This window comes from Canis lupus, chromosome 15, assembly GCF_048164855.1.
Source record: "Canis lupus baileyi chromosome 15, mCanLup2.hap1, whole genome shotgun sequence".
NCBI lineage: Eukaryota > Metazoa > Chordata > Mammalia > Carnivora > Canidae > Canis > Canis lupus.
The window spans coordinates 54,082,250-54,102,489 of NC_132852.1; the positions used below are offsets into that span (position 1 = coordinate 54,082,250).

Consider the following 20,240-nt stretch of genomic DNA (forward strand, 5'->3'; position numbering starts at 1 on the left):
GGCAAGTACCTCACTTTCCTCATTGTAGCCGCAGCCCTGAGTTGTTTAATCTGTTCCTGTGACTTGTAAAATGGTGATTAGACCCAGATGCTTGTTAGATTTTCGTTATCTAAAGCACAGTTACTCCTGGGAACAGATTAGAAACACAGATCCCAGGCCCCCAACTACCCCCCCCCCCCGACCTACTGAGTCCAAATGTTCATTTAACTGTGTCCCCAGGGGATTTGTGTGTCTACTGAAGGTTAGATTCAGGTTTAATTTTTTGGTGCAAGAATGCTTCATACATATGTTGCAGTTTTAATTTTTAAACATTATTTATTTTAGAGGGAGAGATGGAGACAGAGTGTGCTAGCAAGCTGGGGGAGGGGAAAGGCAGAGGGAGAGAGAGAATCTCAAACAGACTAGACTCCATGATGTGCGCAGAGCCCAATTCGGGGCTTGATCCCATGACCCTGAAACCATAAGCTGAGCCGAAAGCAATGGACTCTTAACCAACTGCTCCACCCAGGCACCCCCTGGGTTGTGGACTTCTTACCGTATCACGTCAGAAGGTACATGGTGTTGGGTTGTCCTGTTTTGGGGGATATTGGATTCAGAGGCAATCGGTTTAGTCCACCCATTAGGAAGGGAAAACATTCACTTCTGAGAGTTACCAGAGCCACATGGTTAACAGAAGGAGTGACCATATAAGTTAGAATGTCGACTTCACACCTACCAGCTATGCAACATCGCTATGCTTGAATTCCCTGTAATTTGGAGATGGTAGTAGAACTCAGGTTGTCATGCCGATTTCTCTTAGGATGGGGCCAGGCACGGATGGAGACAAAGCTCTCCATCAGAAATAGCACTTCTTTTCTTCTTCTGGTTTTTCCATCCTTATGGGAGAAAGCATAACAACAAAGATGTATTTTGAGTTGGGCCTTGAAGTGAGTGGGACAGTGTACTAGGTGAGATTAATGACTGGAGCATAGTCAGAAAATGGAAACTCACAGTGTATTTTTGGAGATTGGCAAAGAGTTTGACTTTGCTATAGATTACAGTTAGATTTTTTCAGTAGGATGGGGGAGAAAGCCCAATTATGGAGGTCTTTGTAGGCAGTTTGTAGTATTTGGTGAGCAGTGGAGACTCGGTGAAGATGTTTAAGGGAGAGGAGTGTGCCATGAACAAAGTGGCGCTCAGGAAGCTTAGTCTGGCACCCCTGGGCAAGAGACACTGGAGTGGAGGGTGTGTGAAGGCTGGGGGTGGGGGTGCATTTCGGTAGTGTACATAGAAGCTAAGAGAGCCAAACCAGAGTGGGGGCATTGGGAGTGGAAAACTAAATGGGCAGAATGAGGCTTGGCAATGTAATACCCGGGCAGAGAGACTTCTGTTTGGTTTGCATTTTGCTCCTTACTCATTCTGTGACCTTTATCAAGCTACTTAATGCACTTAACCTCTGCACCTCAGTCTCCTTCTGGGGTAATGGGATAATGGGATCTGCCTAGAGGTTAGGTGTAAGGATTAAGTGAGCTGGTGTGTGTCCTAGCAGTACCTGGTACTGTGCCCGGCTCATGGCTTCCCCTTGATAAATGCTAGCCGTTATTATCATTAGATGATGGGCTGGCTGTTTGGTTGAAGGAGGGGAGGAGAAGTCATTTTTTGGTTTCAAGACTAGGATAATTGGTGATACAGAAAGAGGCAAGCCGCCAGGGAGAATTGGTTTACGGAGGAGGTATATTTCTAGAGCCTTTTAGCTATGTTGGGTTTGAGACCCTGACAGCATATCTAGGGGGAAATGTGTTAGATTCCAGGGGTAAATTATGCATGAGCCACACTTGACTAGACCCGTATTATTTCTTTTGGTACAGATTATGGTTTCAGTAATGTCTTGGGCTTCATCTTTTGCTCTCGCGGGGGTTCTGACAAAGCAGATGTTTTACCTTGACATCAGTTCAGATTAGCCTCTGACTTTGCAGTTGGTGGTCCAGGGCCTAGGTGGTTCAGCATGGGAAGAAGGTAGCAGGGCTTTTCTCTTCACGGCTTCTCCTCATTTCACATTCTGTTGCAGTTTTAAGAAAGCAGTTCGTATTGCTTTTCAGCCATTTCAAGGTACTCTCTCTCTCTCTGCACAAGCTGATGCTAAAGTTTGGGGTATTAATAGGTGCTATTTAAAGAAGCTCATTTATGGGCAATTAAATAACACGCCTGTCAGCTCAGATTTGATAGGGAATAGGGGAACTTTTTTGTAAGCATGATGAAGTTTAATTAAACTCCCTTTCCTTTTAGCTCTTTTGTCATTTTATTTAGAAAACAGATTTCTTCTTTTTAAAAAGAGCTGCACTGCTTCTTTCCCATACGTTTCTTGGTGGTGGTTGGGGTGCGGTAGGGGGGACCGAGATGGAAGGGCAGGAGGTGTATTTAAGTTTTGTTGATTTCACATAATTTTTAGGGCTGTTTCTGTCAGTGGCATTAGCTGCTCCAAGACTGCCGAGACAACAGTCGTAGCTGCTGCTGACACTAACCCCTCTCTAGGTAGTCACTGATAGCTCCATCAGTGCGTGTCATGGAGCAGCAGAGACGCTGACCATAGAGGTTGACTAGTTTATGCATCGCTAAGTCAGAAGGTTTGGCCTGTATCCTCGAGCCCAGAGCAAATGCTTCCTTATGCATGTGGTTTATAGAGAACAGCTTGTAACAGCTCTGCCTATGCTTTTCCTCTCGAACAGCTGACCTAACCTCCATGCAATGTTTTCTGCGTTTCCTTTTCCTACATAAGTAGATGAAAGTACCTTGTAACTTTTCATTTCCATTTAAAAATTTTTTTAAAGATTTTATTTATTCATGAGAGACAGAGAGACAGACAAAGGCAGAGAGAGAAGTAGGCTCCATGCAGGGAGCCTGATGTGGGACTCGATCCCGGGAAACCGGGATCACAACCTGAGTCAAAGGCAGATGCTCAACTGCTGAGCCACCAGGGATCCCCACCTTGTGTGTAACTTAAAGGAGTAGCTATTTTCACTAGATTTTTAATTTCAGCGCTGAGTTACCCATTGTTGTTCCCTGTGGACTTGAGTGACGGACACCTCTTCCTTTTCCTGTATTAGTAAATACAGTCTGGGGATTATGCCCTTGGCTTGCTTTATATTGTTATTGAAAGTGTTAAAAGAAAAAAAAGGAAGAAAAAATGTTGATCCTTGTATATTGTTAAATATACCACCAAGTAAAGCAGTCCATCCAGAGGTACCGTTAGACCTCAAAATTCCTGAATGCAAGTGTGGTGTACTTTTCACTAGCCTGGATGGAAGTGGCGCCCTGCACTTGTCCTTTACATTTGGTGGTATACTTAGCTTTGTTTTTCCTTTGCTAAACTTCACCATCCGCAACAGGGATGACAGAATTTTGATGTTTGCGATTGCTTGCCTGACTTCTTATTTTCTCTCTCCTTTTATGCACTCTAAGGGGCACTGAAATGAAGACAGTCACCACTTAATGTATGGTTATAAGACTTCTTCTTGACCCTTGATACTTTCCTGACATTAGGGAACTTTTTTATCGCATTGTAGTTGGGAGAGGTGAGAAGATACAAATTTCTAAAGTAGCAGATAGCACATCATGGAGAGGCCTGGTGAACAAGAAGGCACATCATCCTCTGGTTCAGTGGAAGGACCAGACCAGAAGGCCCTAAAATCCTTTCCAAAAGCCATTAACGTCTTTATTGTTCTCCTAGAGTGTGTAGCCTATCACACTATCCATTTACTTCTCTCGACTGAGCATTCTTCAGGCCCAGGAGATCCAGCACGCTTCTGCAGTAGGCTGCATGTCTTCCTGCTTGGTGACAAGGCTTTCTCTTGGGCAGAGATGAGCAGTATTTCCCCATGTGTGACGTTCCTCACTGTGACAGTCTTTATGTATTTGGATCAGGAGTTGGGGTGTGGGTGACGCATACTTGACAAAGCTCCCCTGCTCTGCACACAAGAGAATCTCTTCTCTAAGGTTCTTTTCTGCCTGTGCTTTCATTTCCACTTCATCCGGGCTGTTAGGTGGACAACCCGTGGGCCCTGCCACTGGTGATATCATGATTAATTATTCTAGGAAGCTCAGATAAGTTGAAGTAGTTGTTATAACCATCTAAACTTGAAATCCATTTTGCGCGAAGCGGAAACTGGGTTTGCGTGCACCAAGGGAAAAGCCGGTGGTAGAAATTGCTGTACAATTTGCCTCTAGACTGTAGTGGGAAATATCTTTTTTGGGAAATAAGATGGATCAATATGATTTTTTTTCTTTCCATGTAAAGTTGTTATTGAAATAACAACTTATCTTATTTTGCAGTCCCAAAGTAATAAATAAAACCCATATGGCTCTGAATAAATTGTGAGCATCCCATTTCCTGTGGTAGCAGGCATGTTCGTATTCTTTTAAAGCCTCAGGCAGAGTGACATCAGCAGATTTTTTTCATTTTCTAATCCAGAAGCTTCTGGTTTCTGTCAAAGAACTTGCATTTTAGTACTGAGCAGATAGATCTTCAGGGACCCTTTTTGATGTGACTGTGTTTTATTTTTATTTTATTACTTTTTAAAGATTTTATTTATTCATGAGAGACACACAGAGGCAGAGACACAGGCAGAGGGAGAAGCAAGCTCCCTGCACGGAGCCCAGTGTGGGACTCAATCCCAGGACCCCAGGATCACAACCTGAGCCAAAGGCAGATGCTCAACTACTGAGCCATGCAGGTACCCCAGTGCAACTACCTTTTATTTTATTTTTATTTATTTTTATTTTTAATTTTTTTTGCAACTACCTTTTAAATTGTGTTAAACTTCAATTCTCTTGGGAGGCAGCATGATGTAGTAGAAAGAGCACGGGCTCAGAATTTATATACAGTACTTCTTTTTTTTGGTAACAGGGTCTTGGGTTCACCTTCACGTTCTTGACCGATTAACAGTCTAGAATTTCTGTGATACCAGACTCAGCCACTGGGGCAGTTCTGGTGGTGCTCCCTGGTATACCAAAAGGGGTTCCTCACTGAGCTTTTTACATGGTACTGATTCTATTACCCTGTTCCCAGAACACACATACATACCCGTGGGTCTTAATCCGGTCAGGTTTTCATGACTGCTCTAGGTCTTCCTTCATCCTCTGCTGCACCACAGCCATTTCTTCTCTTGCCCTTTGGTGGCAGTCACAATTAAAAACTATCCCAAGTGATCCGTTGGTTCGAGAATGCCAGATACTCCTACAAAGAATCACCTTCAATTTTTTCCTGCAGGACAAAGTCTGCCCATGAGCACCGTGAGTCAATCTCTCCTGTTCAAACATTTGCCACTTACTTATTAAATAGTTATTTATTGAGAACCTTTTATCTACAAGACTCTGTGCTGTGTACTGTGGAAGAGAAAATGGTGAATTATCCATGAATTCCAGGCAGTTATAATGAAGGAAAAAAGAGAAGACAAGCAGTTCTGTGGGGGGGGGGGGGGTAGGTAAGGGGGTGGGTGGTATTGTGTTTGGCCTTCTAGTTTTTAAAAGGGAGAGAGGTTAGAACAATCAGATCCCTGCAGGGGTGAAACTCATTGTGTGTTCTAGGAAGAGCAAAACGTGCAGCCTGCCGAGAGGGAGGGAGGCAGCATCGAGGGCAAGGTGGGGGATAAGGAAGTGATTTTTAATCTCTTTCTTCAGTTATCCACCACATTTTTCTTTTTCTTTCCTTTTCCTTTTTTCTTTTTTCTTTTTCTTTTTCTTTTCTTTTCTTTTCTTTTTTTTTTTTTTTTTTTTGCACCCAACTCGAGGCTCAAATTCATGACCCCAAGATCAAGCGTCACACGCTCCACTGACTGAGACAGCCAGGAGCCCCTCAGCACATTTTTCTTTGGTTTTCAGGTGAGGTGCAGTATCAGTGTACTTAAGATTCATCTGGTGTTCTGTCGTCTATCCCAGGACTCAGAGCATCTCTTCCTGCTGCTTCCTGTCTCTTCATGTAGATAATCCGCTCCGCTCTCAGCCCACTATTACCACATGTATCTTTAGTCAGGATCACTGTCTGGAATTCCAGACATGTCTTTCCAGTTGTCTCCTGGACACCTCCACCTGGACTCACCGTTGTCTCAGATCTACAGATCCAGAACAAACCCTGGCTTCCTCCCTCCTGGACCTGTACTTCGTACTGTCTTCTGTCTCTGAGTGTTACCACCTTCTGCCAAGGGCTCAGCAGAAGAATGTGGACACTGCCTTTGACCCCTCCCTTCCTTTCAGTCCCCACAGGTCAGCCCTTAAGTTTGCCTCCTAAATACCAGTTGCCTCTGTCCTCTCCTCGATCCTGGTTCCAGGGGTCATTATGTCAGCATCCCTCACCTGCGTTCCCGAAGAACCCACCCTGGTCTCCCTAGATCGTCTTGCCTTGACCATGGCCAACCTCACACTGCAACCAGAGTAGTCCTTCTAACATCACAGATCTTTCTAAAACCCTCTGGTGGTTTCTTACGGCCCTTGGGGTAAAATCCCAATTCCTTAAATAGCTTAAAAGGCCACTGATGGCCTGGCTGGGTCCCTGCCCTCCTCTTGTATGGTTTCTTCCGTGGCAGGCTGCCTCTGGCTGTCTTGAGCTACTTTCAATTTCCTGTATGGGCCTGTCCTCTCAGCTTCCTACAGTCTATTCCTTTGCCCATGTTCTCCTCCCTGTTTTTGCCCTGCCACTTCTAATTTCTCCCCTGGATTTACATTTCACTGTCCTTTCCTATAAAATGCCTTCTCGGGATCCCTGGGTGGCGCAGTGGTTTGGCGCCTGCCTTTGGCCCAGGGTGCGATCCTGGAGACCCGGGATCGAGTCCCACGTCAGGCTCCCGGTGCATGGAGCCTGCTTCTCCTTCTGCCTGTGTCTCTGCCTCTCTCTCTCTCTGTGTGTGACTGTCATAAATAAATTAAAAAAATATTAAAAAAAAAAAAAGATAAAATGCCTTCTCTAATTCCCCCAAGACTAGGTTAGCTATTCCTAAGTGGGCCCCCATTATGGAACACATAAAAGTCACATCACATTATGACTGCCTGTTGGATTGTCTTTTTTCCCTTCTAAACTGTAAACTTCATGAGGATGGGGAATCTTGGGTTTATTCATCAGTATATCCTCGATGCCCAGCAGAGTGCCTGGCACTTCATTTGTCAAGAAACACATCTTTTATTTTATCACTGATACTTGCTGTTCTTGCCACTAGATCCTAAGCTGCTTTGGGTCAGGACCAAATCTGGGTAGTTGCACTTGAACTTATTAAAAAAATTGTATGAATGTAAATTTTAAAAATTAGATGAGATTAAGAAGTAATGTGATTAATGAATGTGCTATAAAGTGTATATGCTAACGAGCGTTGTACAATCAGTATTGTCTGAAGTTAAGAAAAAACATTAGAGCATGTATTTCAGGGTCAAGTAAGCATGGGTTTGAATTCTAGTCTACTATTGAGTAATATGGTGAATTTGGGCAAGTCTTTTCCTTCTCTGAGCCTTAACTTCTTCATACATAAAATGAGAATGCCCGTCTTGCAAGGCTGTTACAAAGGTTAAAGGTATTTGAGAAAAACTGTCCTAGTATCTGACACCTAGGAGTTGCTCTTTGAATTTCAACTTATTTTCTCTTTTATTCCAAAAGAAAGCTGCCTTTCTTGAAACATTTTTGGAATTTCTTTTTTGAAATAGTTTTCAGAACTGGCTATAGACCATCAGACTATATCAATGGGAGAGATCTTTTTTTCTTTGAGGATATGTTTGATTTTTAGAAACACCTTGGTTTAGAGAGCAAGATCAAGATGGCTAATACCATTTTTGATATTTAAAAAAATTAAGTATGATTATAATGAGATTTTCTTTTGTAGAATTTAAATTGGTACATAGTTTAGCTTTCTCACAGGTGGCACTGACAGCCTATTCCATCTGGCACATTAAAATCCAGGGAATTAATTTTAAAGGAATCTTTTGATTTTTGAATAGCACTCTGATAAATCAAGGAGTATTAGCAAGCTCAAGAGAACTGAAGTCTTTAATTACATACTTAATCACAAGTTAACATTCAAAATTTTACTTCTATCCGGAAAGAATTTAGGAAAAAGTGATCCAAGGTGCTCTATTGTGTGTATTTGGGGCCATTCTCTTTTCATCTAGGCCCACAGGAATCTGTGTGGCTGAAATGCAGTAAGGAAGGTGGTGTGTTACTAAAGACCCAGAGGAGCCTGGCACTTTCAGAGGCCTGCCCCTAGTTGGAGGGGAGGAGCCAGCTGGGGGAAATGGACAGGAATGAACAGGCAGGTATGTAGCTTTCGTAGCAGTATGGAGGGCTTGTATGGAATAATCTTTAGGATATGTTCATCGTAGAAGAGAACTGGAGGCACAGGTTGTTTATCTATAGGAAAAATACAGGCATTGTTTGGAGGAGCACAGTTCTGTGTGGTTCCTTGTGGTGGTAGTGGTACCTCCAGGGCCAGTGTGGAAGCTGGATTGAGGATTAGTTTAGTATAAGAGGATCTGGTGACAATGCTCAGGTTACTACTAGGAGACTAGTTTTATTTGGTGATCTAGTGGTTACTAAGAATTTAGTATTTTACCTTATTGTATAGAGGTCATGAATGTGAGGGGTCAAAGTCACCTATAAAGGGTTGTTGACATGTTAATTATCTTTAAATATTTTATTGCTCTGTACTTTGAATTAATTAGCCTCATCTTGTCTGTGCGTGTGTAAAATCTATGTAATTGTTGATGATTCCCTGAGAGCAGTTGACAGAGAGCATTTGGATAGAAATGCAAAACATGCATATTTGTGAATCTCAGGTGGCGGAAGAGAGAAAAGCTTATGTACCTCTCCTTTGCCTCCAGGGTAGTAGTGGGGCAACATCACTCAGTCAGGTGGGGAGCCTGGCAGTTAAAGTGGCTTGTGGACTTGTCTTCACAAGGGATTAGTCTCCCTAAAATGTCTATTATAGAACAGCATGCACTTTTGAGGTATGGTGTCATTATAATTTTAATAGAACGTTGTTCTTAGGTTTCAGACGGGCAGTATTTTTTAAATTAAATTTTAATTCCAGTATAGTTAATGTAGTGTTCTTTCTATTAGTTTCAGGTGTACAGTAGAGTGATTCAATAGTTCCATGCATCACCCAGTGGCTCCTCACAAGTGCCCTCCTTCATCCCCAACACCTATTACCCCATCCCCCAACCCAACTCCCTTCTGGTAACCATCAATTTGTTCTCTGTAGTTAAGAGTCTGTTTCTTGATTTCTCTCTCTTTTCTTTCCCTTTTCTAGTTTTGATTCTTAAATCCCACAGATGAGTGAAATCCTATGGTATCTGTCTTGCTCTGACTGGCTTATCTCAGCATTATACTCTCTAGCTCCATCCATGTCCTTGCAAATGGCAAGATTTCACCCTTTTTAATGGCTGAATAATATTCCATTGTGTGTGTGTGTATATATATATAATATATATACAGCATCCTCTTTGTTCATCAATTGATTGGCACTTAGGCTATTTCCATAATTCGGCTATTGTTGATAATGCTGCTGTATAAACCTAGGGGGTCTATGTATCCCCTTCGAATTAAGTGTTTTCCTATTCTTTGAGTAAATGCCCACAGATGGGCAGCAGTGATCCTTCCCCACACTTGATGCTTTCTTGTTAAAACTGACTGCTCTGTGCCATAATTTAAAAAAGAACCCTTTTCTCCTTTTAATTCTTTCCTATAAATTGTTTATTGGCTTATTGTTTTAACCATCATTAACCAGGTCGAAGTTACTATCTTAGCAATGCCAGCAACATGCCTTAGAGTTGACTCTTTTGAGGAGAAGATTCTGGCACCTGGTGGGCAATCAGTCATTTAAGGTGTTCTTACAGTATAAATGGCATAAACACACTTTAGGAACCTTTATGTTACATAGACGAACATTTTTCTGATCAAATGTTTTCATTTTGCAAGCAAAATTTCACCCCATACCAAAATTTCTCACTTGTGCTATAATTGAGTGTCTATCAGTGATATAAAAAAATAAGAGATTTAGATAACACAGTAGCAGTAGCAACTAAACATCAAATTTATTTCTGGCAAATGACCTGAGAAATTTCCACTGGATAAGAAAAATGCAGTATATGTGCATCAGTCTTCTGTTGCTTCACTAACAAATTCCCTCAAGCCTCGTGATTTCACACGACACGCATCTATTAACTTATGGTTCTGTGGGTTCCAAGTCCAACACAGGTCTTACTGGGCTAAAATCAAGGTGTTGACAAGGACTGCATTCCTTCTGGAGGCTCTAGAGGAGAAACATTTCCTTCTTTTCCAGCTTCTAGAGAGTACTCCCATTCCATGACTTGAGGCCTCCTTCCGTCCTTAGCACCAGCAGGCTTGCACCATTCTGGCACTTTTTCCACGGTCACATTTGCTGCTGATCTCAGCCAGGAAAGTTTTCTGTGCTTTAAAGGCATAAGGCATAAGGACCCTTATGATGAGGTTAGGCTCCCCTACATAATCCAGGATTATCTTCCTATCTCCAGATCCTAAAGTTAATCACGTCTGTAAACCCCCTTTGCATGTGAGGTAACATATTTTCAGGTTCTGGGGATGGGGATGTCGACATCTTGGAGGGAGGGTATTTTGCCTACCATTCTATAGGGATACCTAACATGGATATCACTCAGTACTTTTCACGTGTATCCGTGATTTGTCACAGGTCTTTAACAAATTTTCATTTGGATATTTCATAGAGAAGAGTTGTGCCTATTTAAAAAAGAAAAGTTTTATTTTTTTGGATCTTAACCTGCTTATTAAAGCTAATATTCATTCTCTTTGTTTACTTTGATAGTGACAACCTGCTAAGGAGAGCGGCCTGTCAAGAAGCTCAGGTAATGTCGTTTAGCATGCTAAAATTAAAACCCGCTTTATCTCCATTGTGCAGAAAACTCCAGCTATTCTGGGGGACCTGCATGGTGCCTTGTATCAGTGCAGTTTCGGATTTTTTTTTTTCCCCTACTATCAGGGGATGAGTCAGGCGGAGAGCCAGCTCTGAACAGAACGTGAGGAAGTTAACCATCTGGTGAAGAGCAGTTCTAACGCCCACCCCTTTAGACTTGTTTACTTCTGGATTAGTCCTAAGAACACATACACGGGCTGGTTGGAGCTCTGGGAATTTGTTCATGTCGGTGGTTGTCCTTAAAGATCGGGCCGAGCCTTGAGTCTTCCCTGATCCCAATAACCCCCAAGGATTTCCGTTCGGAACAGGTGTTACCTCTTAAAGTCAAATCTTCTTAAAGCTGTTGATTCATATTTTTAAAGCCTGTCTGTTCAGCACAGTCGATTCATACCACGTGTGCATTGTTCTCCCAGGCCCATGATACTGTGCTTAAATATTCATGTATCTGGCTGTATTAATTATAGCTGAATTATAAATCCTTCTGAGTTTAAGACCACATTTTTGTTCTTTCTCTCCAAGTTTATATGTTATGCCTTGCAGGTGAATTTCCACAACCGAGTTGCTTTTTTGTTGTATGTCATTTAAGCTTATAATATCAGAACTACCAAAAAAGAAACCTGAAGTAAAAAACGACAAAGGTCTGATGTATTTAGTGAAAGGAGGTGGGTGACAGACCTCAGGTTTGTTACCAAAATGCTTCCATGGATGATGATGACAATAGATGCTATTAATACATTCTTCACTTTGGTGGCAATTTGACTCTTCTAAATCTGTGTTTTAAGAATTCGATTACTTTTCCATTTGTTTATCTCCTATGTCTCTGCTGTTGTGAAAATGAATGATCCTGGGATCCTGAGCCTGGGTGTCTCAGTGGTTGAGCATCTGCCTTTGGCTCAGGGTGTGATCCTGGAGACCTGGGATCGAGTCCCACATCGGGCTCCCTGCATGGAGCCTGCTTCTCCCTCTGCCTGTGTCTCTGCCTCTCTCTCTCTCTCTGTCTCTCATGAATAAATAAATAAAATCCTTATTTTTAAAAAAGAAAATGAATGATCCCCACCCCAAGGAGCAGTGATCCCCACTGGCAAAGCTTGGGAGGGGAACCTTTTCTTGGTCTCCCTAAGGAAGAGTGTCGCAGGGTCCTCTCCTTGTGAAGGAAATGCCTCCTCCCTCTGCTCTGAGTGCCATCTTGTCCTTTCTCAGAGACTCTTCCTCTTCTTGCTGCTCGCTCTTGTATATTTACCTCTTCCCCTGCCTCTAGTTCTTTCCTTCTCAGCACCCATGGAGCCCCTTCCATCTGGCAAATGGAAGTAAATTCATCCTTGGAGCCTACTCTACTTACTTTTCCTGTTTATGGCTTCCGTTTACAGACTAAATTCTTAAAAGAATGATTTTTTTTAATCTCACATAAACTCAACTCATTGTAGTCTTATGTAAGCTCCTTAACGCACCATAAACCTGAGCTGAGAGTTGCGGGTAAATAAGAACTGTAGAGACTAGGAAACCAGGACAAAGGAGAATAATCTGGAACTGTAGATCTGGACTCTGGTAGGTCAGAGAAACTGGCTAACTGAATAATTTCTGGCTACATTCCAGAAGTACGGATAACAAAAGAACACATTACAGTGTTTGGAGATTTGGCAGCAAAATATTAAGGTTGAATTCAGTAAAAGTGACAACAGAGTAGAAATTATAATGTACCAGAAATCTTCACAAAGAAACAGGATATCTTCCTGAAGCATTCAGAAAAAGTGTATTTTTTTAAAGCAAGAAATAGACCGTGGTGAGAACGGCTCTCCGGTGGACTGTCAGGGAGGTGGTGGTCACTTAATAAAAGGGCCACTTCATAAAAATCATGGTAGAGCTCATTTTTTTCTCCTGTCTTTACTTTGTGCTTCCATACCGGAGTCCTGCCTCCTTGGCCGTGACCTGCTCCCCACCATCAAAGACTCCACATTTTGACTCTGGTGCTTTCCTACTTCTTTCTGTTTGGTGGCCTTCCCCAGTCCAGGTGGATTAGCAGTGCTCACGTTCGTTCCTATTTTGACTCTGCACCTCTGTTTCTGTGCACCTCCTTTAACTGATTCTCAGAGCTGACAAAGTAGAAGTTGGGGTTTTGGAATTAGATATAAATACTAGGCTGATAATTTATTAACTATGTGACTTTGAGGGACTTAATCTTTCTGAATCTTGGTTTTCTAAACTTTTGAAATGAGGACATTTAATTACCTCCTAAGTTTCTGAGAGCTAAGAATAATGTGCAGGAGAGCGGCAAATACTAGGTGCTTAGTAAATATTAATTATATTTCCTTCCCTTGCCAGTTGATGTTGTTTATTATTATTATTTATTTATTTCAAGTCTCTAAAGTCTAGTTAGTTAACATATATGGTAAAATTGGTTTCAAGAGTAGAATGTAGTGATTCATCACTTCCGTACAATACCCAGTGCTCATCACAAGTGCCCTCCTTAATCCCCTAGTTGATGCTATTTACTTATCAAGTTATATAAGGCTGTAAAGAGGAGGAGGCAAATAGATTATTAGGTTTATTTTTTATATGTGTGAAGATTAATTGGTAACACAAAGGTTCTTTATGAATAAGCTTTAGTAATAAATTGAAGGAGAAAAAGGTTATATTATTCTGAAGACTAAGGACAGTTGGATTAAACTTCCCTTTTGATAGACTGTGGCCTTGCTGGTTATGTGTTTATAATAGGCATAGCCATGTCTTGTAGAGAAAAGAAAAGCTACCTATCTCTAGTAGATGAAGCAGGTTTTTAAAAAATTATTATTATTATAAAAATTTTAGCTGATTATCATTAAATAATGGTAGACTTGGTGATGGTTCATGGTATTTTTGTCAATATGAAATTATGAAAGGATATTTTAACCCCCAGGGTACATACCATGTCTTCTGGAAGTAGATTTCTTTGTAATGAAAGAATATATGTAATCACTAACTGAATATAAAAGACATTTGCTGAAAACTTTCCTTTCTTCCTTCCTAGGTGTTTGGCAATCAACTCATTCCTCCCAATGCACAAGTGAAGAAGGCAACGGTGTTTCTCAATCCTGCAGCTTGCAGAGGGTAGTTCAGTTTGTGGTTTGTCACATAAAGTTTTCCTGAGGGGGGAGAAAGTCACAGAATATCAGGCAGCTAGTTGGATTGCATGGAATTGGAAAAAGTAGGTTCAGTACTCGTTTAGCAATGAGATTAATTTGTAATGGAGAAAGAGCGGTTAATGAGCTATAACTGTAAAGTTAACTGATGCTTAGCAAACTTGTCTAATTGAAGTTTAATAAAAATTCCAGAATTAGGGGCGCTTGGATGGCTCATTTGGTTGGGTGGCCAGCTCTTGGTTTCGGCTCAGGTCATGATCTCAGGGTCCTGGGTTGGAGCCCTAGTGTTGGGCTGCATGGGGTGGGGTGCTGGGGGGGTGGTTTGCTTTAGGATTCTCTCACTCATTTCCTCTGCCCCACCCCCCAAATAAGTAAATAAATAAATCTTAAAAAAATTCCCAGAATTAATACTCTCAAGTGAATCTTACCTGCTTGTGACAGCTCCTGCTGTTGTGATCTACATAATTGAGCCTTGGGGGTGCCTGGATGGCTCTGTGGTTGAGCATCTGTCTTTGGCTCAGGTCATGATCCCCAGGTAGTGAGATGGAGTCCCTGTATCGGGCTCCCTGCAGGGAACCTGCTTCTCCTTCTGCCTATGTCTCTGCCTCTTTCTGTGTCTTTCATGAATAAACAAACAAAATATATTTAAAAAAAAAAATTGGGCCTTCTCTGTCCAGGATGTTCCATGGTAACCTAGAGCATTGATAGGCTTGTGAAGTCAGAAACATTCTTTCCAAAAGGAATGAGTCTTGATCTAGATCTTAGAGGTCAGCAGAGGGAGAACACTTAGTCTTCCTGACTGAGGAAATGGCCCAGGGGGGCGGGGGCCTAGCCTTAGGAGTAACTAGTGATGTTCCTTGCTGTGTCACCGGCCAGTCTGTGACCTGCTCTAGCTGGCCTGGAAAAGTTGTGTGAAGGAATTGTGGGAATTTAGGTGTAAAGAAGAGTTGGGACTTTGGTGGATAATCATGTGTTTATGTTCATTGTATCAAGGTCCCACCCTGGTGCAGAATGTTGAAAGTGGGGGAGGCTGTATGTGTGTGTAGCAGGGCAGAGGGTCCGTGGAAATTCTCTGTAATTTCTGCTCATTTTTACTCTGAACTTAAAAACTGCTCTAAAAAATAAAGTCTATAAATTTTTAAAAAGTACCATAAGCAAAAAAAAAAAAGTTTCAATATTAGTTACTATTCTCATTCAGTTGGAGAAGTGAATAAAAGAGACCTTGAAGGCTTTTAGAGGAAATCATTTAAAACTTAAAATTATTTTCTAAAAAGCGTAAGAATGAAAAGTTTGTATGTGAGGTGGGGAGGTGAGTAATAGCTTTTATTATCCCTAGTGACCAGAACAATTCTTTTTGTCTTTGCTGAGGATCGGAAAATTAATAAATATGTATTAGGTTGGATTCTAGAGATCAAAGTCAAATGATGTCAAGATATTAAGAACAACAAAGACTAGTTGGGACCAGCTTTTAAGTGGTCTTTTGTAAGATGCAGGGTTTCTGAAATAAGTTTCTCTAGTAATTTTAGAGTATGGATTTACAAATATAAACACAAATCATACTTTTTTTCGGGGGGGGAGTGGGGGGTGTTGAGTGAAAGCCTGAGCAGGAAGGGGCAGAGTGGGGAGAGGGAGGGAGAGACAGAGAATCCTAAGCAGGCTTCATACCCAGCATGGGGCCTGATACAGGGCTGTCTCACAACCCCCAAGATCATGATCTGAGCTGAAGTTGAGAGCCACCCAGGCGCCGCATGCCTTATTTTAAATTCTGCAGTTTAAGGTATTTGTCTATAGATTGTCTAAACTGGCTCTGGGACACTGCCTAATTCTACTGGACTGGCTTTGTTAGAGCCACCTCCCTCCCCCATAAACACACCAATCTTAATGCCTATTGATCATTCTTGTTTAATAACCAACACATGAACAGGTTGTCACAGTATCTAAGATAATTAAACAGTGGGGGTCTGTGGCAGGAGCTAGCACAGTGTTTGAGGGATCGGACTTGTATACTCTTTGTGATATGGGAATTACTGGACTTAAATCCTCAGTATGCTCATCTGTAAAGTGGGAAAAGTAATAGTTCATACCTTTTAAATTTGCCATATAGAATAGGTGCCTTTGTAGTTAAGCGAGATAATGCCTATGACATGTTCAGCATTTCTACTTCATGGTAAGCACTGGATGAAAGGAACATAAGCGACTGTGATTATTATTAACACGTTAGCTAGGTTCAAAGCATTCTCTCCTTTCCTCCCCCATTCTTCCCAAAAGTGCTTGTGCCTCTGGCTACTTTAATATAACTGTTCTAGCTATTTCTTTAGAGACCTGTTAGTTAGGAACTTGCTAATTCTGATAGAGAAAAATTTATGACCGTTGGTTTGTTATAATCTGTCATTTTAAGTTCCTACTTACAAGGGATAATTACGTTAAAAAATAAACTTTTTCAGAACAGTTTTAGGTTCTGTTTACATTTTTACATATAAATGTGTTGGCATTTTTAAAGGTGAATTACTGTTTAAAAGTATAGCATTTTTTAGCTTTGTGCAGTGGCAGTATCGTAGCCAATGAGGTTTATCCGAGGCACGATTGTTGCTAATTAAAAGTATAGCATTTTTATCTTTTAAAGTGAGGCTATGGGGAAAAAAAAAAAAAGTGAGGCTATGGAAAGTCTTCTAAAATTATTGTCCCCTTTCGCAAGGTGAATCCTTGCATGCTTCTAGGTATCAGCCACTCTGAAACTCTCCAGCATGTTTTTTTTCCTAAAGCTTTCACTATTTAATTGCACTATTTTTGTCATCTTGGCTCTACTCTAACATATAATATATAATTCATCATGTAGCTATTTCATTATGTAGTACTGGTTTAAAGCTACATAGGCGCTTTAAGAAATAAGATAACTGTGTGTTTAGCGTTAATAAATAATACATTAAGAAGTAATTATTTTTGCGTGTGTATGTGGACCTGGAAATTGCAGTAGGTATATAAACTTTGTATTTAGCCTTAGTGCTATCTCACCATTAATTATATAATAAATAATGCATTTCTTACTGGTAACACTTGTTTTTCAATCTTTTATATGGAACATTGGAATTTTAGACATTTTCCATAGCCGTGGCATCACACAAAGATGTGAATAAAAGCCTTAAATGTTCAAATCATTATTTCTTTAACTTGGAGGAGGTTATAGATTTGTTGTAAATAATTAATATAGCCGATTGAAACTTGTCCAGAGTTTTGCTTCTTAGCGAGAGCTCATCTATCTCCACTGATCTTTTCTTATCAACCCAGTAAGGAAAACAACCCTGGAAGTAGAAACATTCGTAGTATCAGCCCTTTGTTGTTGGGTTAAGCCCCAGAAGTAGTGAGCTGGAGAGGGGGAATTTTCATTTAGTCTTTCCTGTTCATTCTGATAAGCATTCAGAGCAGGAGAAAGGGCAGGGGATATTTGTGTGATTTGCTTACAACATGCTCAAGTAGGCCCTTGATTTGAGATACCTTTTTTAAATGTTTCTTGTGAAAATTTGTCCAATTTTTCTATTTCTGTTTTAATTCATAAGAAGTATTACATGTTTCTGTCTGCCCTTTGGTGGTTATTTTTTAAAGAATGTTGAATTTGGTTTGTGCTTGACTCTACATGCTCTTCATTAGTTGCCATGGCACCTCTTGCTAGTATAAAATACTCTTGAGAAAGTCAAAGCATGTTTTTTTTTTTTAAAAAGGTTTTTTAAAAAAAATGACTAAACGTGGATGTGGAAGTTACATGTTCGTTGTTTTATAAGTTCTAGTTTTTGTTTTTTTTCTGATGCAGTAGTTGAAAATACTTAGGTGAATAACAGGTTCACTGATTGGTATGTTCAACTTTGAAACTATGCCATTGGGACTTTCTGCAACTTTTGGATTCTTTGATTCCTGGGCTGTTTTTCTGACTCCTGACCTTAATTGGACAAGAATCACTGTCAAAGATGTGGCTTTTAAAACACACACACACACACACACACACACACACACACACATGCTCTCTCTCTCTCTCTCTCTCTCTCTCTCTCTCTGTCTTCAAAGGGCTCTTTAACTGTTTCTGTTCTCACAAGGCTTCACAATCGTGTTGTTTCCTTTCCTGCAGAACTTACATATCTACATGGGGGGCAGGTTCGTTTATTCATACCTTAGTGTATTAATTGATCAGATGCTTATTAAGTATCTTGTAAGTGTGCCAGACATAATCCTAGAGGCTGAGGGACTCAGGATTATAGGATTTGGTGTCTTTTTTGCAAGGCTTCCAGTCTTGTCCCAAAGACTGTCTTGCAAATCACTGGTTGTCAGTGCCCTATGAAAATTCCTAATAGAGGTATGTACAAAGTGATAGGGCAACCAAGAGAAGGATGTGATTCAGACAAGCTACTGATTATCCTAAAGTTGCGTTAGATAATTTCAGACTTTTCCTTTCTTAGTGGAAATTTTGCCTTCATGGAAAAGCATTTTGCTCCTTCCTCTGGGATGTCACTACAGGTTTGAAACTCAAGAAATAGAGATACCTTAGTATTTCAAATTGTTCAAAATGATATATTTTTTCCCTCAAAAGTTGTATCCACTGAGCTAGAATCTATATTCTGTGGGGTTCAAATTATTCCCTTGGGAATGTATATGTTAAATATATTCTCTTCCCTCTACCACTGGAATATAAATAAGTTCTATGAGGACTGACAACATCACCCTTAAGTTGGAAGTGTTTGTCTCCTTTGTCATGTTGTATCCCTAGCTCTTACACCTGTGGCTAGCACATAGTGGGTGCTCAAGAAATGCTTGCTGAATGCATCAAACATTGTGTCCTGAGTAGGGCCATATGTAGTGTACATTCTTCTTCTAGAGAAACTAGATTGGAACTGCAAGCATCCCAAGTAGGTAAGAGCTGTTTGTATTCAAAGGTAAACTGGAGGCCCCAGAGTAGTGACATCTCCATTTCTACCCATAGAACCTGATAACTTGTTTGACTTCCTATACTTGCACAAATGAAGGAAACCTGTGTTCTTAGGCTGTTTCTTGTTCTACTCTAGTGAAGGTGGTTGGGCTTTTTATTCTTCCTCTTGAGAACTTGGTCAAAATTTTTGTATTTTTTCCTTTGTCTACAGCAAAGCCAGGACTCTATTTGAAAAAAATGCTGCCCCGATTTTACACTTATCTGGCATGGATGTGACTGTTGTTAAGGTAAGAACACTCCAGAGTGTTGATTTTATCCAAGCTACCACTCCTTACAACTTATCCTCTTCTCTTGACTTTGTAGCAGAAATCACTTATCACGTAAGAGGCTGGGAACAGAGAAATCAATGTTGTGTCTTTGTTCTGATCATTAATAAAAGTGGTTTTGTTTTTTTCAAAGCATTGTCAGCTTTTCATTTTCAGAATAAGATTAGATGGAGGCATGAACTGGATTTCTTTCATCTGAAAGCTAGGATGTGGAATTATTGTCTCTTGAAAGATGAAAGTGGTTCTAGCTATAACAATTTCTTTCCTGAAAATAAAAAAATTTCCAGTTTGAGTAGTTAATTTAATTTCTTGGTAGTTCCACAGACAGGTAAACATTTTCTCTGGCGAGGAATTTTAAATGTTAAAGCTTTAGAATTTGCAGTATTCAGCTAAAAAAAGGGGACAAAGATAAGTTAGCAGGAACTGTGCTAGATAGAAGACACCCCAAAACTCTGTTGACTTTTAAGTGATATGTGTGTATGCATTTGGTGAAAATCACTCTTGTTATGTTTGTAAATCTGTGGTTTATTTTTAATATTACACAGTTTCATGAAATCAGAGATTAAAAGGTAATTTAGTCCACTTTACCATGAAATGTTGACCTCTTTTGTCCAAGTGGTCTGTGATGTGGTCTTCCAGTTGTCTGTCTCCAGGGATGAGAGAAAGGGGAAGAGAATTAACATCAATGTGAGTGTTTGTAATGCATGTTACGACCCAGTGTATGAGAGATCCTAGCATGGTTACATGAAAGCGCTCCCTTGAATGTTCATATGAACTCAAATCAAATGATCTGGACCTAGAGCTGTCTTTTAGGGGAAACTGTTTTATATATTAAAGGTCTTTAGTGGTTCTAGAAATAGTCAAGTTCTATTCTTGAATGAATTTTGATGAGCCAACATTTTCAGGGAATTTGTTCTTTTCGTCTAGGTTTCAAATTAATTGGTATCAAGTTCCTAATTTCCTCTTC

At 40.6% G+C, this 20,240-nt stretch overlaps 1 protein-coding gene and 1 pseudogene across 7 annotated transcripts in view; both read left to right on the plus strand.

Annotated features, from left to right (window-relative positions):
* The window catches only part of AGK (acylglycerol kinase), an 80,718-nt gene that overhangs the window by 14,726 nt on the left and 45,752 nt on the right, over positions 1-20,240 (plus strand). For all 7 annotated transcript variants that reach the window (XR_012007955.1, XR_012007954.1, XR_012007956.1 and 4 more), the window contains 3 exons: positions 10,812-10,851; positions 13,924-14,003; positions 19,159-19,234. Coding sequence is in view for 4 of the 7 variants with exons in the window: in XM_072777463.1 (XP_072633564.1) it covers positions 10,812-10,851; positions 13,924-14,003; positions 19,159-19,234 (196 nt within the window). In the remaining 3 variants the exon portion in view is untranslated. The remainder of the gene's footprint in view (positions 1-10,811; positions 10,852-13,923; positions 14,004-19,158; positions 19,235-20,240) is intronic.
* LOC140605553 (U4 spliceosomal RNA) lies at positions 16,568-16,731 on the plus strand (annotated as a pseudogene).